The 26334-nt window shown below is 39.5% G+C and overlaps 1 protein-coding gene across 6 annotated transcripts in view; it reads right to left on the bottom strand.

The window, feature by feature from the left end:
• Nucleotides 1-26334, bottom strand: part of CNTNAP4 (contactin associated protein family member 4) — a 310922-nt gene that overhangs the window by 216053 nt on the left and 68535 nt on the right. For 3 of the 6 annotated variants that reach the window (XM_073344939.2, XM_073344938.2, XM_073344935.2), the window contains exon 3: nt 5198-5391. The exons of 2 other annotated variants lie outside the window; for them this stretch is intronic. In XM_073344939.2, the coding sequence (XP_073201040.1) occupies nt 5198-5391 (194 nt within the window). Of the gene's footprint in view, nt 1-5197; nt 5392-19461; nt 19581-26334 lie in introns of those variants that run through there. One more of the 6 variants, XM_073344937.2, reaches the window with a different exon arrangement.

The raw sequence follows: 26334 nt of genomic DNA, 5'->3' as shown, positions 1-26334 counted from the left end.
CATAAGCTTTCGTGAGCTGCAGCTCACTTCATCGGATGCATACTGTGGAAAGTATAGAAGATCTTTTTATACACACAAAGCATGAAGAAATGGGTGTTTACCACTACAAAAGGTTTTCTCTCCCCCCCCACCCCACTCTCCTGCTCGTAATAGCTTATCTAAAGTGATCACTCTCCTTACAATGTGTATGATAATCAGGGTGGGCCACTTCCAGCAGAAATCCAGGGTTTAACAAGAACGTCTGAGGGGAGTGGGGGTAGGAAAAAACAAGGGGAAATAGGTTACCTTGCATAATGACTTAGCCACTCCCAGTCTCTATTCAAGCCTAAGTTAATTGTATCCAATTTGCAAATGAATTCCAATTCAACGGTTTCTCGCTGGAGTCTGGTTTTGAAGTTTTTTTGTTGTAATATCGCAACTTTCATGTCTGTAATCGCGTGACCAGAGAGATTGAAGTGTTCTCTGACTGGTTTATGAATGTTATAATTCTTGACATCTGATTTGTGTCCATTTATTCTTTTACATAGAGATTGTCCAGTTTGACCAATGTACATGGCAGAGGGGCATTGCTGGCACATGATGACATATATCACATTGGTGGATGTGCAGGTGAACGAGCCTCTGATAGCGTGGCTGATGTTATTAGGCCCTGTGATGGTGTCCCCTGAATAGATATGTGGGCACAGTTGGCAACGGGCTTTGTTGCAAGGATAGGTTCCTGGGTTAGTGGTTCTGCAGGAATAGCGGTCAGTAGGTTTCCGGTATATTTCCTACCTACATGCCTCCAGCTTTCATCCAGACCACACCACACGATCCATTGTCTACAGCCAAGCTCTGCGATACAACCGCATTTGCTCCAACCCCTCAGACAGAGACAAATACCTAAAAGATCTCTATCAAGCATTCTTACAACTACAATACCCACCTGCGGAAGTGAAGAAACAGATTGATAGAGCCAGAAGAGTTCCCAGAAGTCACTTACTACAGGACAGGCCCAACAAAGAAAATAACAGAACGCCACTAGCTGTCATCTTCAGCCCCCAACTAAAACCCCTCCAACGCATTATTAAAGATCTACAACCTATCCTGAAGGATGACCCAACACTCTCACAAATCTTGGGAGACAGGCCAGTCCTTGCCTACAGATAGTCCCCCAACCTGAAGCAAATACTCACCAGCAACCACATACCATACAACAGAACCACTAACCCAGGAACCTATCCTTGCAACAAAGCCCGTTGCCAACTGTGCCCACATATCTATTCAGGGGGACACCATCACAGGGCCTAATAACATCAGCCACACTATCAGAGACTCGTTCACCTGCACATCCACCAATGTGATATATGCCATCATGTGCCAGCAATGCCCCTCTGCCATGTACATTGGGCAAACTGGACAGTCTCTATGTAAAAGAATAAATGGACACAAATCAGATGTCAAGAATTATAACATTCATTAACCAGTCGGAGAACACTTCAATCTCTCTGGTCACGTGATTACAGACATGAAAGTTGCAATATTACAACAAAAAAACTTCAAAACCAGACTCCAGCGAGAGACTGTTGAATTGGAATTCATTTGCAAATTGGATACAATTAACTTAGGCTTGAATAGAGACTGGGAATGGCTTAGTCATTATGCAAGGTAATCTATTTCCCCTTGTTTTTTCCTACCCCCTCTACCCTCAGACATTCTTGTTAAACCTTGGATTTGTGCTGGAAATAGCCGACCTTGATTATCATACACATTGTAAGGAGAGTGATCACTTTAGATAAGCTATTACCAGCAGGAGAGTGGGATGGGGGGAGAGAAAACCTTTTGTAGTGGTAAACACCCATTTTTTCATGCTTTGTGTGTATAAAAAGATCTTCTATACTTTCCACAGTATGCATCCGATGAAGTGAGCTGTAGCTCACGAAAGCTTATGCTCAAATAAATCGGTTAGTCTCTAAGGTGCCACAAGTACTCCTTTTCTTTTTGCGAATACAGACTAACAGAGCTGCTACTCTGAAACCTGTCATTGTGTCTGTAATTATATCCTAAAAAACAGGAAGATGGAAGCAGGCTGAAATGTGTTTTAAGAGACATAGTTTCCACTGTTCAAATGCATTAACTGTGTAAAGTAATAAAAAGGAACATCTAAAATTAATTTAAACAGAATTCATCTCTTCCAAAGATTAAATGAACCCTTTATAAAAGGTCAAAGACTTATCAAAATATGTATTTTATTATTAATAAGAGCTGCTTCATTAGAGAATTGAAGGCTGGTTAGAATTGTACCAAGTTTCAGAAAAAGATTATAAGATTGATCCTAGGCATTACAGAGAGATAGGCAAGTCTTATTTCGGTACGAAGAAAAATCGTTGAGCAAATAAAGGAGTACAACAGAGAAAATCTGCCCAGGTTATGAAAAGGGAAATTGTGACTGACCTATCAGAATGCCTTGAAAGAGTTAATAAAACATAAGAGAACAGAACTGTTAGCTATACTCTCCAGTCTTTCCAAAAAGCTTTTATTAAAGAATCTTTAAGGGTAAACAGTATGCAAAAATGACAGATAAGGTTTTTTCATGGATCAAGAGATAGCAAGTTGGGAATATGTTTAAGCAGTCAGCTGACAGAGTAGGAAGAGATCAAGGGCCAGACTGTCCCAAGCCCTGTATGGATGGACAAAGGGGACATATACCCACAAGCAAGTCAGCAGTAGTGCTGAGAGCACAATCCTAGTTCTTGTGCTCAACAACCACAACTCCACTTGCATAGCTCCTCAGCAGTAATAGTCTGCTCAAAATGGATGGAGATGTGGGGAGGAGTCACAGACCTATCTTTCCTCAGCAGATCAGGCCCTTCACTGGAGAAGACAATGCTGCACCCTTTCAAAGGGTGTTGTCAAGGCCGTATGCACTTCGCACTCCCCTGCAAGTATTGTGCATTTCTAAGGCACAACAGCTCTGGGACTTGTCACCAGGATGGTGAGTCTCCACCCCAGCCCCAATATCAGTTGCTTTACAGCTCAATTTAGACTCAATTGTGGGGTAACCGAGGCTATTCAATATTCATAAATAACCCTTAAAAGGAACCAAATAGTGAGACATTAAATTCTACTGAAGGAATAAACAGATTTGTTATTCAAGGTTAGAAAGAATTTTCACAAATCCCAGAAAGACTCAACAAACATAGGACAACTGGGCGACTTGATGGGAGCTGTAATAGGTACAATGCAGGGTAACACATATTAGAAGGGACAGTGTACTTCAAACTGTTTGCTCACACTGATGAGTTCTGATTTACTTATAAACTCTCAGGGGAAGTGGGGGGGGGGAACAAAGCAAAAACTCTAGGAATCACCATAAAAATCTCAATGAAGCTGTTTGCCCAATGCACGGTGGAAGTCCAAAAGGAAATAAGGAATCACGCAACCTGTTCTCCTTTCTCAGATGAGACAGTCCAATGATTTTAGAAGGGGATCAATTGTTTTCAGAGGACAGAAAATAATACAGAAAATATAATGAAATTATCAATTGATGGGATGAGCTTAACTTGAATCCTGCATTTAAGGTTGGTCCCTTCATCTGAGAAAAGTCATAACAGAACTCTAAAATGTCAAGAGAAGGACTATACAATAATTCAAGGCATGAGAGCTTCCATATAAAGACCAAAATTATGTTACTTAGTTTGGAGAAAAGAAAAGTAAAAGTCCAGCTAGAAATAAAAAGAAGGGTATAAAGAAAGAAGGGTATTAAAAAAAGAACAGTGCCCCTGAGTTCTGCATCACTACTCCCACAAACCCTGCCTCCAACCTCTGGTCCAGCACATTACAATCAGTACAGCGTCCCTTGTGACTAAGTTTGAGGAATGGGAATTGATGTCTTCCTTCTCTACCACAGCAATCACAACAATTAGCTTCCTTCATGGTGACCCAGTTCCAATATCTGCAACTACACTTAACAACCATGGGAAAGTTTGATGTTTCAGCTACAATGATCACCAATAAAATAGTTACCATCACTGACATTTAAAGTAGCTCTGTCAGGTTTCAGAATCAACACCTCAGTGTAGAGTTCAGGCAGTTTACACCTCTCAGATGTATGGTTTCAGTCTGTCCACAAACTCCAGAAGACAATACTGTAGCAGTTTGTGCTCATTTGCCATTTAGATTCCCCCCTTGTGAACATATAGACTAGAATAGATATTTGTTTTCTTATTATGAAAACACATGCTGGAGCCCAAGTATGTAGCAAATTCAAAAAGAAGATAATTATGCAACAACTTATGCTACTGCATAATCACATTATACCATACACAAGGCCTTGGCAATAATGGAATGAAAAGAGCACTTAAAATCAAAAAGTCAACAAAAATTAAAATGTATAAAATGAAATACATTTTAACATAATGTTTAATTAACCTTTGACACTCACTGCAGCAAGAAATTATTGAAGTGAAAGCATAGGAAATTGAAAAATGAATCAAACAAGGCAGGATACAATTGCAGTACAAGGAGTATCAATATTCTTGCTTCATTGCACAAATTAATAACCACTGAGGATCAAGAAAAGTTCCCCCCCTTTGTCGAGTATTGCAAAAATGCACATGTAACATGGACTCCAGACATCACCTCTGAGGCGCTAAGCATCGTCCACTATCATTGAGGTTGCTGGGATTGAGAGGCTGAGCATCTTTTAGGATGGTTTTCTAGGGGGTTGGGGCTCAAAACATCAGAAACCAGATTCAATAGATATTACCACCAAAAGTTTTTGTGCTTGCACTGTTTTGTTTTGTTTTGTTTTTAAAGTAATGGTTTCCATTTATTTTCGGGGTTTTTTTTTTAAATCTTAGACCATATTATCCAAAGAAATAAGAACAGTAAAATATTTTAACCACTTTAATACAATAAAAGTGACAGTGAAGGAAAATCACCACTCCACTGTACATAGCAACACAAAAAAGATTGTGCATTACCTTTTTATTCCTCAGATCACACCCTCTAGACTTTTTAATGGAATAATCTAAAAAAAATTATCTTGTAGAAAGTAAAATTAAGATTTATTTTTAGCTATTTATTTGGATAGCCCTTTCAAAGTAATTCTTTAAATTCTATTGCCCTGCTTGAGCTAGTAGGCTTGCAGCAGCATACATTGCACATGCTCCAATTTATCCACTGAAACTCAGTACCTATTATTAAAGAAACATACCCAAATGATTTCTTCTTGATGATACTGTTTCCAGTTCCTTCCACTGTCACTGAACATCAGGAGGTAGCTTGTTACCCAGTCCGAACTCCCATATCCACCTTGGGTAGCAACTGCAGTGATCTCAGTTCTCTCACCAAGATCAATCTGGAGCCACTGATATTTGTTGGACACAAGAGGAGACCAACCACCAGCTCCTTTGAGAGTAAAGGGGGAAAGAAAAGAAAAAAAGAATAGAATAAAAGTTGTAGAAAGATACAAATTATTAATTCATAATAGAAGTATAAAAAAGACTAATTAAATTCACACTACAGATGACCTAGAAATGATATATTCACTATTACCTGTGGGTGCCATTAAAAAAAAAAGGATTCCCTGAAACTGTTTGAATGGAGGAATCTGAGCAAAAAATACTAAGATACATTGTGATTTTGCTTTACTACTTTTTTTTTTCCCCATCATCCTGTATCCCTCTTTTGCAACGGACGTTTCAGTGTATGGTCTATGTTTGTTAATTATAATAATATTCTTCACTTAGACAATGTCTTCATGCCAAGGTCTCAAAACATTTTGACAAACCATAATTAATTTTGAAAAACCATAATTTACAAATCATAAATGCAAACCACAATAATGTTCCCACAAAGTAAATATTTATATGTCTATTTTTATGTTGGGTGAAGTGAGGTAAGCGTATGGAGGGACTTTATATGATTTTCCAAAGCCACCAATCAGAAAACAGCAGATTCAGGCATACAAACTAAGGTCCTGATCCTGCAAACACTTATGCACATTCTTAATCAGTAGGGCTACTGACAGGAGAAAAGTTAAGTATATACATAAGTGTTGCAGGATCAGGGCCTACATCTTGTACTCTATCAAGCAACTAGCACTCTTTGGACACTATATAAATAGTAGTAGTAATAATTCCTAAACAGAACATTTGATAAAAAAAGAGTTAAGTTTATAAGTGTGTTTCACTGAAATATACTAATAATCAAAATCAATATTATACTTTCAGCACCAATTTTCTACATCTTTTTAAAAGGACCCAAACAGAAAAAGGTGTGGAAATGACAGTTGGACCCAACCTGTTCTCTGTTATCAGTTTCTTCACGATCACCCAAACTGATTTACACAGCCTACCCCACCCTAAACACAAAGTGCAAAGAACAAATTATTAGTAAATTAATCTCATAAAATAGGAAATGGGACTTTATAATTGCCTATGAATTTATCAGGACCACTATTTTTATTTTTCCACATATTAGCATACAAAGTTATGATGTGGTGGGCAAAATTACGGGGGTGCAGTGACAGTGAATGAGGAAGGCTTATATTTTATTTTATTTAATACAGTCAGATAAAAAGAGCCACTTTCCCCAGACGCTAGACATCCTTGACAAATGTTTAAGCAACACACTACATAGCAGCAATTTCTACCATATGCAGCAGCAGCCAATATAACAGTTGAGAATAACAATATATGTGTTCATTTCCATAAGTTTTAACATTTATGGGGAGTTTAATGTGCACAATGTTTTGTAATAAAAGTGCATTATTGGGTTTTAGAGTTTGCAGGATTGTGACTCACAATCTCAACATTAACTCTTTTTAAATTACTTTTATTTTACAATTTTCCTTGTTTTTTTGAATGAGTCTTGAATATTTAAATCAGCTTGGTGTATATGCTCTGCAGGAAGAGAGCTCTGCTCTGGCCGATCATGGAGGGCACATCCATAATGCTATAACCCCCCGTTTACAATGCATTTATGTACTACTTCAACATAACAGCTTCCCTGGTTTAAACCCCTTATGGTAAAATTTAAAAACCTAGTTGCCTAATATTAGTCTATTAAACAGATGCTTCTATCTAGGCACCTTAATTAGGATTTAGAAGTATAAATAAGAGCACAGGTGGCAAAATCAGGGCCTAAATATGTCACTATAGTACTGTGCTTTGAATATGATTACAATTCAGCATTTATAGACTGGCTGGTTTCTCTGTTTTTATTTATTTATGTTTTTTCTTCTCAATTTCTCCATCACTTCTGTATTATCTTACAATTAGGTGACATCTTTTTTCATTTAAAAATGTACTCAATTATCAACAAACAGCTTGAGAAGTGGGGTAAGAAAAATTCAGCAGCCACATGACGGTATGCTGCCACTATACTAATATTGAGTCACCACACCATGCCACATAGATGGAAGCATGAACTGTTGGAACACCAAATGCTAGATTCTCTTCTGTGCCAGAGACCTACTTCTCACAGACACTGGGAGAAGGCAGAAGGGGGGATGGTTACTTCTCCCTAATTTTCAGGACTAGCCACAGACCTAACACAGTTTAGAGCTGCTGCTTGGCTTCTCCAAGTTGTGCTATTGGTATAGAGTCCTTAATATACCTTACACCGGAGGAGAATAAGTATAGCAGAGCTTCACCACACTCTGTCCTCACCCCACCCTATGTCCTTTGACATGCCCATCATTGCAGGGAATGGGGCACAGGCACAGCACATAACTGTGGCACACCTGTTCCAGCAGGAAAACCGCACTGACAGAGGAATTCTCTACTGGTCTTTTGTGGCCAGATATGACCCCTTTGTAGTACCTGAGTTGCACAAAGGGACTATAACTGCACAGAGAAACTGGCCTTGAATCTCCCTGTTAATCACAAGAAGTGATGCATTTATATAGTGGAATCACGTAAAGATGACTACAGTGACTACCAATAGCATGCTTGTTCAAATAAGTAGAGAATTCATTTTTTAAGTGTCAGGACTACTAAAGAGAAATGATCATGATCACATCTGCAGAAGTATCCATAGTACAAACACAGTTTTTACAGGAGCAATTCTATAGTTCTGTCATTTATCAAATTTTCCCTTAAGCAGATACCTCTCAATTACATCAAAGGGAAACATTATACAATGTCCAGTAAAGTGATCAGCAAGCAAAGAAGGGATCATTTGCATAAGATACATATATAGTCCATGAAAATGGAATTGTAAAAAAGCATCTGTACAATAGTTTAAAAGAACAAATGCAATTGCATAAGTTTTGTCTCATTGTTCCAATAAGATTAAAAAAAAAAAAGTCAACCTCTGCATTGCATGTAAGCTTTCCAGAAACTCAAAGCACTCTTTGTGAAATCACAGAGATAGGTTTTATAACAATCATTAATTATTATGAATGAGTTGTTTTGTTATTAATTGACAATCAAAAATATTTCATTACATAAAAAAACAGCTCTTTACTAAGTCAACTAAGGCCAAGTGCCTCTCACATCCACCACAGTTTACGACAAAAAAGCCACTGAGTTGAGAGAAATGTCTGTTTTGTTTGAAAATAAATGTTTGGAGGTTTGTTCAGTATTTATTTGAAATTTCCTGGGCTGTAACACTTTGTTATGTTTTTATAATAATCTATTCTGCTGGTATTTCAAGTTGCTGGCCACAGGTTCTGTAGATCAAACTCACTGTACCTCTAAAATTACATCAAGCAAATCAGGGTCTTCCTTCATTTAGCTCATGTGAAGACTAATTCATGTTTCCAGGATTCTTGAAGCACTGGCCACATAGGATAACAAATGTAAATTATGGTAAACAATCAATCATCTGTGAGTCGCCAGTTTGAATCTGGGCACATCAGCAGTAACTGAATTTGGGGTTAAATCATGTCCTTTAGGAAAAACACCAAATAACAGCTAAAAAACTCTATGTAATTAAAGTTGTAGGGTTTCCTATGAGGTGGACAGTGTTGAATTTAGAGTTATGACCTTAACCAGTGCATGCATGCCTCTAAACCCATTGGCTCAATGTCTCCCATGTTACTCCATGGGCATCCTGACCCGACACCAACCACTATTGCTTTCTGAGCAGCTATAACCCCCTTCGTTCCACACCTACAAATTTCCTATGTTCTGCTTCATTAAAAAAAACACAGTAAAATTAACACTTATTGGCACGCACACTGGCAATCTCAAGAGACAGATCAAGGACTGTCATGATCTCCTTAGGACAGGAATAAGGTTTATTTTGTGGAACAGCGTGGTGGCATTTACACTGTAATGTAAAGGGTTAATAGCTCCAGTACCTTGGCCTGAAGCAAAGTCTTTGAATGTGTGTTCCTTAGTGCTTGGTAAATAGGCAGGCAAATAAGGAGCCAAAAAGTTAGGGAATAGAGGTTAAGAATATCAATGTGAACATGGAACTCCGTAACTCCAATAAAGGAACATTTAAATTTCACTAATTTGTGCAGTAATCTTTGTTATGTGCCTGGCCCAGCAACCTCAATTCAGGTATTTCCTAATTTTTGAGTTGTTGAATTTGCAACTTTAATAAATGTTCGTCTAAAATAGCTTTTTTGTTTCTCATATTTATATAAGACATATATTTTGTTTCAATCATTTAACTTTTGTTATATTTCCCACAGCCTTCCTTTGAGTGGGGGATGGGAAGGAGGCATTTTCCCCCCGCTCATGAACAAACTCCCCTGAAAAATACAGAGCACTGGTTTGCGTTGTTCTGAATTAGAAGCCCTAGGCAGGTTGCTGTTGTCTCCAATCACCTCCTGAACACTTTGTCAGAAGAGATGTCTAATACAATCTTCTTTATTACCCATTGTCCCTTGCTGCAATTGTCTCTGTTGGGATTATCTGCACAGAGCGTGCCTGAGGGATCTACAGTGAGGTTTCAAAAGCAAACATAACACAAGTCCTCTTTATGGGTAACATGTCTGACAGAAGTGGTGCAAATATCTAATAATCCTGAATGGGTACCTACTTGTAGTATTAATTACAACTATGAAAAATCCCTATAATATTTATTGTGCGCTGAAAGCTGGGATTCTCATTAAATTTGCAATTTTAGCCCAATGTGAAAAGCTACCATTCCTTCCACCTCTTACGCCCAAACCCTTTCCTTTATAAATCTGTGTTTTACCATTTTGCTTTAGCAGCACTTTGTCTTTTGGAGCCACTTGACAGGCTAATGGAGTGTCCCCTGCTTTGTACTCTTCTGCCCATCAGTCTGCCAGGGTCTACAATGTGGTCAAACACCACACAATTCCCATCAGCCAGCTGTTGGTACTTACTGAGTTCCAAACACCTATGCAACACTTACATATAAACCTGCTAACTAAGATATAGGATATAAACATTTTAAAATGACTCCTTTTTGAACATTTTTAGATAAGTCTAATTCTTTTTAGAATACCCCCAGCAAACAAATTTCTGAAATGTGACAGTTAAATATTGAGACTCATTTGCACAATTATAAAATCTAAGAAATGGACCATTTTCAACAGTTATTAATATGCAGACATTGAATCATGAACTCTCATTCATTACCATTTCTGTCAATTTCTGCAATGTTTGTCATCTAATATTATTTGTAAAGTTAATTTGATGTAAAAATGTGTTCTACGTTGAACTTCATGGCATGCAATACATTTTGCACTATTTTTTAAATAGAGAATGTATTGTGCAATGTAATTTTGCAGGATAAGCCACATTAAAGGATCAGACAGAAAATTGTCTTCATCATCAAAAGAACCTACTTACAGCTCAATCAGTTATTTGAACACCCATTTCAGTTGCTGAGCCATAAGCAAGGGCCATGCCTGCAGCTTGTCACTAAACCCTGGGGAAGTTCACAGGAGGGGAGTGCTCTTTTTAAAGCATGCAGGAGAAGAGCTCTCCCTCTGTGCATCTCCTATAGCATGAGGAATGTAAGCTACTCAACTATCCTGCCAGCAGCCCCCTTAGCCCCTGCCTTCCCATCGTCTAGTTCACTGCGGCCCCTCACCACTACCCTATGCAGGTTTTGACTTCTGAACACATACATTTTAGATGCATATCTTTTATATGTATAATTTCAGAAAGCATAACAATTACATGTTTAAAACATTATAAATAGAACAGCATAAGTATGAACAACTTAAGTGAACATAAGAAACCTGGAAGGGGCTGAGAAGAAGAGCCAGGCAGTTGGAGGCAGAAGGTGCTCTTTAGGATTTAGAACAGATGCAGATCTTGAGAGTGGAGCTGCCCAGGGAATTAGTAAAACAATCATATTCACTGTGTTTAAAACTTTACATTCCCAGCAGAGAAAGTATGAAATGATGATTGAGCTTTCTCACCTGGCCTCACAGCTTGTCAGGCTGCCCCACTCCTGCTGCTTCATGTGAAAAGCTTTTCAAAGTATAGAACAGAAACTGGAGCACTGATTAACGTTTATTTCAGGTGTGCTACCCCATTATTTTTCATACTGCTATACTACTTCCTTTTGCTGCCTTGGTGTGTAAATTAAACCAATTTACAGCAGCTGACTGCAATGTATCCTTGCTCACACCAGTTTATCAGTACATAACTTACATCATCTTTTATGTCACCGCTTAATGTGGTCACATAGTATATATGTCTTTTCTCTGGTTAACAAAGCAGCATATTTCTCATATGGAGAAATCCATGGAAGTTGATTTTACACTGAATTCAATAGTTAAACCAGGGATGAATTTGGCTCCACATGCTACAACAAATTTTCTTGATAAAACCTACTGGTAATTGTGATTTAATGTGCTTAGAAAAGTTCATTTCATGAGTTAAATGAAATTAAGTAGCTAGCAATGTCAGTGGAGATAAAACAATGCCAAAACATACGGAGAAGTAAATACCTTGTTTTGCTTTTCCTCAGGCTAAATAACAGAATCATACTTTAAATAAATTAAATGTTCATACAACTGCAACCATACTTGTAAGCAAACTAACTAAGCAAGAGTTTATAGAGTTGTCTACCGAACAGCAGGAGCCTGTATGCTTGCACTAAGATAGTAGATCACTTTTAGGACTCAAAAATTATTTTATTGAGCAGATATTAACTCTGTTTAAAGATATGAGACATAATAAGATCAAAAGGAAACTGCAGCAATTCCAAAAACAGCAAATGGACACTGAACAGTGACACTGAGCTTTTTAAAAACTGTATCTAAGGTCTATATCTAATCACCACTTGAATGACCTTAATGTTTTTGCCTCTGCAGTCTTATCCTATAGTTATGTTGGGGGTTGGGAGAAAACTCATTGGAGTTGGTGGGCATAACAACTGCCTTCCATTCATGCTAAATTAAATACACCTTTGATTAGTTCAAGATTCAGAATTATGTAGGTAGAGGGGTTTCACTATGGGCTGAATGTAACATGGGGTGGGAGATTGATTTTGATTGTAGCTGTGTGTCAGTATGTGTGTGTGGAAGAGGGGATATAACCACTATAGAACCAGACAGAGAAGGAGCAAAGAAGCTCCAAAGGCCCCCAGAGAAGCACTCATAGTGTGGCCATGAGAAACAAGCCTAGAGAGAGTTCTGTGCTTTTGATGGCTCAAAGAGGATTGGAGCTGTGACCAAAGAAACTATATCCTGTTGTTTTATTTCTCCCACATTCAGGGAAATAGGACCGTATGTGCATTCTCTGTAATTAAACAGACTTGCATCAAACAAATCTTCATTACCTAGTAGCTGGGAGACATGAGTACAGGAAGGCACATGTGTACAAGTAAACAGAGCCATTTACAACCAATTGTCCTAGTTAATGGGAGCCATCAAGATTCCAAGCCGCCATTAATGGCCCACACTTTGCATAATTACAATAGGACCTCAGAGTAATAGTTCATATTTCTAGTTTCAGTTACAAGTATGATACATTCATACAAATAGGATGAACATATTCAGTAGGTTTTTACCTTTGTAATGATGCCTTACAAGAGACCTTTTGCATGAAGCATATTCCAGTTACATCATATTCACATTCATAAAGCATATGGAGTGCAACCTCACAGAAAGCATGCCTTTGACCTACATGAACGTGAACAGATATCTCCAGGTGCCTGAACCCCAGTTATAACAGTTACATTTACACTCCATTTGGAGAGCCTTTGAACAGAGATGGACTGACCCTGTTTTAATACTTATACTCTACAAAAAGTTTGGAGAAATTGCAGATAAGTTTGGTCCGTTGTAGGTAATAACTTAAAGAGGCTTCCTGAGAAGTATGGAGCCAAACCTCCCGCAATGTGAATAAGGAACCAACATGGAACTTCTCCTCTGGCAAGAAAGATTCACAGCTGTGGAGTTCATCAGGGCTCTAAGAAATATCATTTGTGCTCTGTTGAAAATGGATTTTGATTTGTATATGTGAAGCCACATGGACTTGACATGACAGCTGAATCAACACATCTAATGCTGTATGTGCTCTGTTTGACCAGTCATCTAGACACAGGAAGATACCTTGACAACAAAGAAAAATGGTTATGACACCAGGCATTTAGTGAAAATCCTCATTGCCACAGAAAAACTATTGGATAGCACACAACATTGGTTGAGATCTTTTCATACACAAGAGGTATATCGTTGGGAGATGTACAAATTGAGATTTGCTGCTTGGAGATGAAAGCAAATGACAAGCAGCTCCCACTAGTAGAAGGAAAGTATTTTGGGAAGAATCCTGGCTTCCTAGAAGTTGAGAAAAGCTCTACGTCTAGTAACAGAAGGGAGTGGACATTCTCTTTTATTCTTTCAGGAGCTGATCTAAAGGAGTCATATTTTGCCAGTACTGCTTTATAGCTGGCAACACTCAACCACAGAGGAAAATGCCAGAAGCTGTCAAAGCACTGTAGCCTACAGAGATTCCTCATAGGTACTCACAACAAATGAAGAGTTCAAAGGTCATTTGAACAATGCAGAACATAGGGATGCCCCAACCATGCACTTTTCCTCCAGATACGCCCTCTACCCCAGGGCCAGTAAGAGAGCTGGGCAAAGACGTCAGTTCAGTAGCCCAACATCACCAGAGGATTCCTGCACTGTACAAGTGGGATCAACCATGATTCAGGTCACTTTGTACTTGTGACCCAATGCAAAACAAATGCAGCATGACCAAGAGTCGAGCCACTGATTTTAGACTGAGTAGAAAAAAGAAACAAATATTTTTATTTCACTTCCCATTTTGGGTTGTCAGACTCATGCTCAGCATGTCAAGAATTTAAATTTCTAAAAAGTGGCAACATTAGTCTTACTAGAACAAAAGTGAAAGTTACTAATAAACATGTACAACAAGTATCATTTACTATGTCAAATCTCAGTTAAGATGTTTCAGAGCCATTTTCAATCTAACTCAAGATGATAGCACGGCACTGGGAAATGATACTTGTAATCAGAGGGCCAATTCACCTTTCACCTACCCCTTGAAGTCAGTTGCATGAATGTAGCTAACCTTATTTTGGTCGCAATCTTCTGTGTTGACAGTTATTCAGATGTGTCCCATTTTGCTTTCCATCTTCTGAAGCCTTTGAAGACATTTTTTTTCAATCAATCATTATTTAAATGTATTCCAGTGGGCTATTTCATAACACAGTGGCTGACACGATGCATCAAAAGGACAGCTAGTTGGCAACAATTCAAAGAATTATCAAAGCCACTATTCTTTTTTCAGCTTTTCTATCAGCATAACACTGTAAAGCAATATGGACCGACTGCCTACACTAGATGGCTCCTTTTGCATTATACGGGAATACACTATACCATAGTTATACAGTTTGATACAATTAATAGTATACTCTGCACTTTACAAGTAATTACAAAAAAAGTAAGATATGCCAAACAAATACCTCACAGTTTTAAGACATTTTATAACAGTTTGTGAAGACAATTACTATGAAACTGATTCATGTCTACTAACCTGCTAAGCCTTATCCCCAGGGACGGCAAGTGTTTGCTGAGATTCTGCCAGAGCAGGGCACTTTTAAACCTCATCAGTTTCTCCCGGGGACCCACTGGTAGACGCTACTTTGGTAATATACCAATTTGGTGCACCCTTTAGCTGCACCTAATGCCCAGCCAGCCCTGCATGTTTTTGCTCTTGTGCTGATCAGCGGCAGATGAACTTCTTTTGAGCACATATTCTGACTTCTTTCCAGAGCTGAATGTAGAACAGATTAAATTTTGGGAGCTTGCCTCATTCATAATAAATCAGTGCGAGACAGTTTGTTTACCTTGACCGTGTGCAGACATGGCCATCCACAGCTCCCAGTGGTCATGGTTCACCATTCCTGGCCAATGGGAGCTACAGGAAGCGGCAGCCAGCACCTTCCTGTGGCCCACGCCATTTCCCGCAGCTCCTATTGGCCAGGAACAGCGAACGACAGCCACTGGGAGCTGCGGGCAGCCGTGCCTGCAGACAGTCAATGTAAACAAACTGTCTCGCAGCCTGCCATCGGATTACCCAGACGGGCTGCAGGTTGCCCACCACTGAAGTAAATTGTATAACTGATGTCAAACTCATGGGGGTAACTGTGCTTTTAATCCCATTGTAGCCCCCACGAGAGCACCCTCACTCAGATCTCAGGCTTCTGCTGTAACCTGTCTTGGGGTGACAACTTGTATTCCTCTCCCTTCCTCCAGACTGGGGATTTAGGCTGAAATTTCCTCCTGTAATCGTTCCCTCACTGTGATCACCTTAGCAAGTCTGAGTGGAGTTCACTGGCTGTCCTGTTATTTCCCAGGGACAATGACAGCGTTTACCAGTGACCGGTCAGCCTTCACAAAGCATAGAATGTATTTAGAACAAAATAATTACAGATGTTGGAGACCCCAGGGCATGGCCACTAGTTAAGTTGAGGGGATGGAAGGCCATAAGGGTCGAGGAAGTCTCCCTGCTGAAGGCCTAAGGGCTTCTTCTCAACCCCCCTTAATAGAATTCAGGCCTGGCTGGTTTGAGTAAGGTTTGCTGACGCCAAGTTAAAGATAAAAGGAGAGACAGCTACAAGGCCAGACAGAATGTGCTGGTTGTTTAAGTTGCTAGGAATGCTTGTTAGAGGTTGCAGGAAATAAATATTGTTGTAACCCATATAAGGAAGGCAGAGTATTTGTGTAAAGTTTTGATTGGCTGATGTGTAGTGCAGTCGCATTAAGGAATATAAAAGTGTGTGTAATGACCTGCTCTGAGGTGCAGGATTTGAGATTCTATTCTCCCTGTACCTTGTTTGCAGCTGCAAATAAACTTTTCTGCTTCTCCACCCCGTTGTGATTATTGAGTGACGCACACCGGGTAACGAACCCCTGCTGTTGTTTTGCCTCTGGGCACTGGGTGCCGGCAACACAGAGAAAATAAATCTTGAAAGCAAGCAACAGCTTATCTGCACACTGTCTTACCAGGTGACACCCATCTTTCATATGGAGACCCTGGTCGGTTTCCAAGTCCTTCAAACCTGTTTTTCCTTTACTGGATAAAGTCTCATCTCAGTTCTTGATAGAGTGAGAGGGAACCTTCACCTATAACAGGCTTCCCACTTTAAACTATTCTACGTTTTTTGGACCTCTTGAACACAGTTAAAACCAGTCAATGAATTTTCTCCCAACCGGTAGTACTTCTGCCAACTTTGTTGACCTGTCTAGAAATTTGCCATAATTACCCCCAGCAATGTTAGATTCTCTTTTTTGCTTAGTGACTTTCCTTCAATCACTGTGCCGCCTGCCTTGTTTCAACCAAGTAAATAGCAAAATCAAGGGAGAGGGGAAACCGAGTCACATATTGGGGAGTAGTAAATAATGAAAAGGACAGGCCACTAATATACAAAGATCACTTTGAGTGCAAGCAAACAATGTGTCTTAATATAACTAAATATAAATATATACATCTAGGGAACAAAGAACATAGTCATACTTACAGGATGGGGAACTCTATCCTGGGAAGGAGTGACTCTGAAAAAGATTTGGGGATTGCAGTGGATAATCAGCTGAATGAGTGCCTAGTGAAACTGAGGCCAAAAGAGCTGATGTGACCCTTGGACGCATAAACAGGGGAATCTCGAGTAGGACTAGAGAGGTTATTTTACCTTTCTATTTGACACTGTGTGAGAACTATTGGGATACTGAGTCCATCCAGTTCTGTTGTCTACAATTGAAGAAGGATGTTGAAAAATTGGAAAGGGTTCAGAGAAGACCCATGAGAATAATTAAAGGATTGAAAAATATTTTTTAGTGATAGACTCAAGGAGCTCAATTTATTTAGCTTAACAAAGAGAAGGTTAAGAGGTGACTTGATTACAGCCTGTTAGTACATACATGGGGATCAAAAATTTAATAACAGGCTCTTCAATCTAGGAGAGAAAGGTACAACACTACCCATTGACTGAAAATTGAAGCTAAAAAAATTCAGACTGGAAATAAAGCATACATTTTTAACCGTGAGAGTAATAACTATTAGAACAATTTACCTGGGGTCGTCATGGATTTTCCATCACTGATTATTTTTAAATCAAGATTGGCTTTTTTTGTTGGTAAAAGATCTGCTCTAGGAATTATTTTGGGGAAGTTCTTTGGCCTGTGTTATACAGGAGGTATAACCAGGTATCTACCAGGTATAACCAGATGATCACAATGGTCCCTTCTGGCCTTTCAATGTACGAATATATAAAGATTATTTCAGAAAAATAAATCAGAAGTTTCTCAGTTCCCAACAGATGGTAACAAGAAAACATCCAGAACAAAAAATGCATCTTTCATTGAGTTGCTGGGCTAAGTCTACCACACTCAGACTTCTGAGCTGGTTGCTTTGTATAGTATCCCGTTTCTGGTTCCATATGTGTTGATTTGGTGGTAAACAAACAGAGGAAGCAACCAACATTCAAAATGGATCTACATATTAATCATATCAATATATGTTAAAAATGATTAGGGGTCTAGAACACATGACTTATGAGGAGAGGCTGAGGGAACTGGGATTGTTTAGTCTGCAGAAGAGAAGAATGAGGGGGGATGTGATAGCTGCTTTCAACTACCTGAGAGGGGGTTCCGAAGAGGATGGCTCTAGACTGTTCTCAGTGGTAGCAGATGACAGAACGAGGAGTAATGGTCTCAAGTTGCAGGGGGGGAGGTTTAGGTTGGATATTAGGAAAAACTTTTTCACTAGGAGGGTGGTGAAACATTGGAATGCGTTACCTAGGGAGGTGGTAGAATCTCCTTCCTTAGAGGTTTTTAAGGTCAGGCTTGACAAAGCCCTGGCTGGGATGATTTAACTGGGAATTGGTCCTGCTTCGAGCAGGGGGTTGGACTAGATGACCTTCTGGGGTCCCTTCCAACCCTGATATTCTATGATTCTATGTTATAGCAAAACAAAAGGAAGACAGATTTAACTCAAATACATGATGCACTAGGCTCTAGTACCGGTAAACAACTGTCTTTCACGCAAAGCACTGGCCCTCACAAAGATAGGAATTTAGCCCCCTTTCCATGGGAACTGTTTTCTCTCTGCTTAGCTGCCAATGAATTCTGAATGTTGGTTTATCCTTCCATAGGAGTCTTACCAACATGCCTTACTCGTTGCTGGCCCTTGAAGTTTAGGCAAGAAAACTGCCACAACGCAAAGTGATCTTTTTACCTCTGACTGCTATAGATTTCAGCTACCTCCCACCAGCATGTAAGAATTCAGTTCCTTTTATGCTTTCTTTGGCTTCTTTTTCCCTCATCCCTGAGGACATGAACATCTTCACAAAACAAGCTATTATCCAATTTAAACTTTGTCCTCTTTTCCAGCCTAGCGTTGGCCTCAAGGCAGGGGACTGTGTCATTATTTCTCAGAGTATACGTGAATAGTACAAAAAAAGTCATTTGGCTTCAGTGCATATTATACAGAGAAGGAAGAAGCTTGTAGACCATAAATATTCACAACATGTTACTTTGACATTTTCCAGTTAGGAAGCTGCCCTGGAAATTAAATCAAGCTTCTTAGCTCATGATGTATGCCACTGCTTCTGACTAGTGAAGTGGATTGCATTGATAACCTAGAGGATTTAGTACATAGATCAAAATTCACTTTTATGATGCATGCCCTCCATTATGACTTGTATTCTACTGTGCTTATATATGGATCTCCCATCAGTACCTACAGCACAGTCAATGGGAAATCTATGCACTTAGGGAGAGCAGACTGTCACAGTCAGTCTTCCAGGAAGACCTGAAAGGAGATTTTTGCTCTTATGTTTTGCTGTAAGAGTCCTTATCAGTTTATTCACGGATTTTTTCCATGTGGAATCACTCTGGGAATTTTCAAATAAAACCATTATGGTAGCTGAAAGGATTATATCAAATTAAACCTCTAAAAGGATTTTGTATTGCATCAGTTTTGCTATGAAGCTACAAAGAATAACTGCAAATTTTATATTTATCTTTAACAAGGAGTGATGTGTATACTATGGTACTCTATTACTTACTGGGTCTGTTGCTGAAACCTCGAGGTATATAACTTTGTATTTCTGCCGTGTCCATCACAATACTGTAGCATAAGTCCTAGATGAATCACTTTCTGATGATGGCACTCTAGTAAAGACATTTCAATGCTGGAAAAGCTGATTCACTAATTTTGGCATCTTTCATGGTGCAGTCTGTACAGTAGGCAAACAAATAAAATGTTGGCACCTGCAGTTTCCAGGCAAAAAATACTCCTCCTTCTATTTAAAACTAAAATGCTCAATTTTGTTTCCATTATTACAGATGTAAATTGCTACAACTAGCAGCTGGGAATATTGGCCAACTCCATCTGGTTACTGGCCTGCACGCAGCTCTGACATACACAAAGGGATCATGATTTTGTAAGAAAGAAAACAAGTGAAATGTCACCTTTATGGTGTTTAAATCCTAATTTTTGTGTGCATATTTTTAACATTCCACAACAAGCTAACATTTCTATGAATCAACTCTATGAATATTTAATTTGTTCTCAGTTTTATTCTATAGCAGTAATTGTGTCTCCTTTGAAGTACTATGATGTTTGCGTCTGTGTGTAATTCTATATTCCAAACACACTGTAGAACCCAACCATGTAAGTATGATTTTATTTGTTCAAATATTATTTCTGTAGTATAGTATTCCAGACTTATACCTATGGTTCTTAGCACTTTGTATACTTATCTAATTGAATCCCCTAGGGTAGTTATTTTCAAAGATGCTTGCATTAATAATCAAAGGCTCCTTTAAAAAAAAACTGTATGTCAGTCTATTAGCATCCTGTAATATCCCAGGATATAGAGGTTCACTTATGAGGTTCTATAGACATACTGTGCCAGATCATCTGCTGTTGTACATTGGCATAGCTTTATTGAAGTCACTATATTTTGTTTCCCGGCTAATCATCTTCATCAGATTAAAATCAAATGTGCCAGCATTTCAGCCACAAAAGGCATGCAAGAAATTACAGTTAAACCAGTTCACGAGTTTACTTATATTCTATGATTTTGCAATGACTAATATAATGTTTTAAAATTCACATTTTTATAGAGTTAGATTCTAATGCAAGCTCTCTCATTTCTCCTCTAACCCATGGGAATTTCTGCTTCACTAGATACTTCGTGTATCAGAGTTCATGGATTCTGAATGATATTATGCTACTGTGGAATTAATAAAGAAACCCTTCTTGCTGAGAATAAGCAGTATAGTAAGCACTCTAGAGCTGAGAAAGAGGACAAAAAGATGTACTTCTGATTAGCCAATTTTAGATTGCTGCCAGCAATATGAATCTCATCATCAGCACTATATTGTTACATCACGCTAAAAGAGGAGGGGGGTATAACTGTGTAGGGTTGGAAAACAGCATTATAGAAAATACAATTGAGCTAGACTAAGGGAAGTTCACTCTTAGCAAATATAACCACATCTGGTTGTCATAACCAATTGAGTGCCATAACCAATAAGGCTTTGTCTTTTGGTTAGTTTTGTAGGATATGTAAAACATATTACATGTAGATTACTGAGGTAAACTTTTTATTATTATTTCATGTGACTTTGAAGGACAATTTTTTAATCACCTAACTACAAGTGAAGGAAAACAGGACTTCAATTCAGTTAGCATTTTCTGCTTTAGAACCCAACTTCATTGTTCAGGAATCTGGATTTTTCATAGACTATTGTAATAGTCTTCATTTATGATTTTCGGAAATGTCATTATAACGTTTGTGAAACTAAACCAGCCAACTTCAACAGCCAAATGAAAATTTCTTATGGCTTTACAGTAGCATTAAGTAGCAGCAATTTTACTGCATCTGGTGTACAACTAATGCCCAGCTAGGCTACATTATTTATAAAGCTATGTTTAACTTATAAAAAAATCTTTCACATTTGAAAATTGAGTATTTATGCAGATTTGGATCCTATCTTTTCAGAACATTATAGCCTCTTATATTTAATGACGAATCACTATGGACAGAATGCACCCCTACTGAAATCGTGTAGTTTTAAAAAAAACAACAGAGAGAAAAACCTTTAATAGTTCCAGCATATGAATGTTTTTTGCAGCTGTCAGAAAATAATATTCCTCGTTATATTTACTACCAGAAAGCCAGTGGAGTTGGACACTGTAGAACCTTGGGACGCTCCAGCCTAAAATTTGTGTTTGTCACATTATTTAAAATCACTGTGAGACTTAAAAGACACACAAATAGCCAACATTTCACCAATCTATGTATAACTTAATAATAATCATAGCATCCCTTCTGATTATCATCAACTAACTAACTGAGGTATCTTGCAACAATAGGACATTTGTTTGGCATCAGTTTGGCAATTTAGAAATTAATCTGAGATCAAGATGAGAAGCAGATTGGCAACTGTCTGTTAGAAAAACTTTATGGTTTGGAATAATCCCATCTAAATTGCAGATTATTCTCAATCTCTGGTAATGCATGGGTAACTAAAATGGTAATAAATAAGCAAAACACAAACTCTTGGACAAAATGAAAGGCAATCAATAAACATATCAGTAAACAGTTAGAATGTGATCAGATTATATTTCTGCTTCCTCTACATCTTTCCTTGTATGTAATTACTGATAACAGACATCAGGACAAATGTTTTGGATGAACAGTGTTTTCTGGTTGGTTGGTTTTAAAGGACCTTAGTGAAATGTGTTCATGGACAAACATATGATTCAGGCAACTTCATTGAAGTACTGATTATATGGCCAGAACCGTTGCCCTTCATTATAGACAGGCGCACTGTAGATCCTAAGAATAGTTAAGCAGTTTATACCGGATTAAGCAATAAAGAGGTTTCATTCATCAGTGCATACTGCCAAAAAGTCACAGCTTCCACAGTTACCCTGCTACGTCAGAAGATGTGCTGTGGCAATTTATAAGAAGTGGCATTCCTCAGTGGATTCAGCAGAAGATCAACTGCTTTTATTTGAAACCCTGCCCCTGTGCATTTTGAAGATTTGGGAGGAATGTTTTGATTTGAAACATTACTGTCTCCGTTTGCACCTCAGGGCTATCTGTGTAAATTGGTATGAATTCTGCATTGTTTTAACATTGTTTGTATTATCACTTTGATTTAGACATGTAGAGTGTTTAGTATAGTTTTCTGGGTGAAGTATATCTAAATACCTTTTGGAAGCATTTATGAGACCAAAACTTTATTTATTATTTGTATTGGGATAGTGCCCTGTACAAACCCAGAACCAATTAGAGATGATCCGTGCCTTCTGATAGTGGGGGCAGAGTAACGGCAGCTGGCTTCAGCAGTATTACTGAGCATGTTCAGTACAAGCCAAGCAGCAAGTCTCGGGAGGTGGAGGGGTGGGGGAAAAGTCACTTGACCCCACATGCCTGCCCCCCATGTGTCACCACTTGGCCCCTGCCCAGAAGAGCTGGTGTATATTTAAGCCCTTAACTCACATCTATAGTATGATCTACCAGTTTGAGATTGTTAGATATTTTGTGGCATTAAGTTCTTATGAGCTTACTAGTGGTAGGCTTTGACACTGAAGTTTATGGTCTTATGGTAAGTATGAGTGAAAGTGGGTGAGTGTGTATTGTGCTTTGGCATTTTGTGTTGATTTGTGTTGGTGGTGAATGAAGGGTGTGTGCTACAATGAAGGACTGTTTGAGTTTGGGGTTATTGTAGGTTGGCCATCCTCATTGTTATTGGTCCTTGGAAAGGTCTGATCACATTTTGTTTGGTAGGAGGCAGCAGCTCCTTACTGGACACCATTGTCCGCAGCAATAAGGTTTCAGTGTTGGGCAGTCAACAGTGGATGCTGTCCTTACCCTCTGGCTTCTGTCTGAACTGCACCAAGAATTTAAACACCTGCTTCATGTGACATTATCAACATCAAAGAATCTTTTGGTTCGGTTGACAGGTTAGCACTTTAGCTCACACTGAAACGAGTTAGCGTTCTGTGTGTTTTGCTAAATCTGGTGTATGATCTTCACACTGGTATTGGTGCAAGAGTGTGTATTGATTCACTGCTTTTACTGCATTTCTACACAACTACACATGTGTGGCAGTGATTTATTCTTGCCCTGCCACTATTCTATCAAGCTATTGATTCGATATTTGGACTTACTACTCCCCATATCAGAATCAAGGCTGATCAAGAAGTGTTCACTGACAAGACTATGCCAGCAACACTACCTTGCTTGTGGAGAGGTCAAAGAATTTCAGCCCAGTCCTTCAGGGTGCAGCCTATATTATGGGGTTGAATGTCTAATGGTGGAAGACCAAGATCCAGAACTGGGTCACCAGAACCCTCATGCAGGGTTGGGGGCTGTCAAGTACCTTGGAGAATATTGATGAGTTCTGTACCTGTGCTGCAAGCAGAGTTCAAACAGTGGCAGCAAACCAGATGTTCTTCAATGAATAGGTCTCGCTGTCCCATGCACAAAGTCCATGTCTTCAAAACATAGTTAAGCTGAGACAAAGTTCAGGATCTATCAAACTTCTGTATTACCAGTATTGCTATACAGGTCAGAAACCTGGACGCTCTTACAGACAGACTTGGAGTAGCTAGAGGCCTTTCATACGCACTGTGAGTGCCAAAGCCTGAGCATAAATTGGTTTGACTTTTTGGGAAATGTCGATCTAGCAGAGATCTGACCCTCCTTCAGTCGCTCATTACATCCAAAAGTGGCATTGTGTGCTCTTTGGTCATATTGCCAGGATGGACTAAAACACCCTAGCACACCAGCCTCTCAAATTTTCCATCAACGCGCAAAGGGAAGCATGCCCTGAGCCTTTCTGGATGTTGCCCACAGGGCCACACCAGAAATTTGTGGATTTGCAGGATTGACTCCGATCTGAGAACTTCACTACATGATGCGTGGTGTGATGCCATCAACCATGGTCATTCTCGCTGTCACAGTGGTACTCAGTAGACTATGCATGTTGGTTATTGTTAGGGATAGGATTCGGTCAAAAAATTCATGACTTTCTAGGACCTCTGGAATTTCTTCTGGGGCAGGGCTGAAGCAGTTGTCAGCTCTGGGGCTACTGGACCAGCAGCTGATCAGCAGCCATATTGGGCTGCCAAAAAGCTGACCAGCAGCCAGCCCCAAGGCTGTGGAGAAGCAAGTGCCAGAACAGCTAGGTAGTGGTCAGCCCAGGGGCTGCCAGAACATCTGCCAGCCCGAGCGCACAGGCCATCAGAACACCTGGCCAATGGCAAGCCCCAAGAACACAGGAGTAGCAGCCAGCCCTGGACAGCAGTCCTGGGAACAGCTGGCCAATGGCCAGCCCTGGGGCTGCTAGAGCAGTGGCTGGGGTTGGGTTAGCCCCCCGGGGCTAGAGCAGCAGTGAACACTCCCTTCCACAGGATCAGTCGCGGGACTGGAACAGCTGCAAGCTCTGTCACTGCTTTGTTTGTCCCCAAACCCATATTTTTAGTAAAAGTCATGGACAAGTTGCAAGCGTCTGAATTTTTGTTTATTGCCCGAGACCTGTCCCTGACTTTTACTAAAAATACCCATGACAGAATCTCAAGCTTCTATTGTGTCTACTGGTTGTGTTGATTTGTGTCTGGGGATTTGGGGGTGGGGGGATCTGTGTTGATCTGTGGCAAATTAGGAATGCGTGCTGCAGTTAGTAGTTGGGACACAAAGTCTTTCCAACACTATCTTATGTGACTGCATTCTTTTCTTTCCTGTATAATGACTGGATGTCATAGTGAGTGAAAGGAGGCAGGTGTTTTCTAACTGGTGTGATTTTAAACTCTTGCCAGCATATTACAGCTGTGCAAAGTCAGTCAGTTTCAATTTTCAGGAATTTTGGCATAATGTTCTAGTGGAGTCAATTTAAAAAAAAAAAGTATTCCAATCACCACCTCAAATGCACAGCTTAACATTCATAAGAAGAATCCAAAAACTTAGTCTGAATCTTGGCCAAAACTGTATGCCTTTGGATCCATCCCAGAACTGATGATGGTATTAACAATGAGACCCGCAAGTCAGAAGGAATGAAGATGCAGAATACAAAATCCCAAAAGGAAGATCAACAGGTTCCAACTTACTCATAACTAAATGTAGCTAAAGTTCCCTGCATACTGAGAGAGGAAATTTTCACACTCTAAAGCTCTCTGTAGTGAACCTAAAGCTCCTCTTTCAGACTGCAGCAGTGTAATGCTAAAAGCAGATGGAGTCTGACTGAAAGAAGGAAGGAGGTAAAAAAAGACTATGGCCTTGTCTACACCACTGGGGGAGATCAATCTAAATTATGCAACTTCAGCTACATGAATAACGTAACCGAATTTGACATACTTAGATCTACTTAACATGGGGTCCTCACTACGCTATGTTGATGGGAGATGGTCTCCCATCACTCCACTTGTGCTTCTCGTTCAGGTGGAGTACAGGAGTCGACAGGAGACCAAGCTGTAGTCAATTTAGTGGGTCAAAGACCCGCTAAATTGACCACCAATGCATTTATTGCCGCGCATCGATATCCCAGTAAGTATAGGCAAACCCTAGGTTGTCTCCTTTGTGGTAGACAGTAGTGTTGGTAGGCCTGTCAAGGTTTCTTCCCCACTCTGAACTCTAGGGTACAGATGTGGGGACCTGCATGAAAAAACCCCTAAGCTTATTTTTACCAGCTTAGGTTAAAACTTCCCCAAGGTACAAACTATTTTACCTTTTGTCCCTGGACTTTATTGCTGCCACCACCGAGTGTCTAACAAATATAACAGGGAAAGAGCCCACTTGGAAACGTCTTTCCCCCGAAAATCCCCCCAAGCCCTATACCCCCTTTCCTGGGGAAGGCTTGATAAAAATCCTCACCAATTTGCATAGGTGAACACAGACCCAAACCCTTGGATCTTAAGAACA

Source organism: Lepidochelys kempii, chromosome 5 (assembly GCF_965140285.1).
Source record: "Lepidochelys kempii isolate rLepKem1 chromosome 5, rLepKem1.hap1, whole genome shotgun sequence".
NCBI classification, from domain to species: domain Eukaryota; kingdom Metazoa; phylum Chordata; order Testudines; family Cheloniidae; genus Lepidochelys; species Lepidochelys kempii.
The sequence above is the reverse complement of the archived record's forward strand: the minus strand, read 5'-3'. Positions and strand labels throughout refer to the sequence as shown.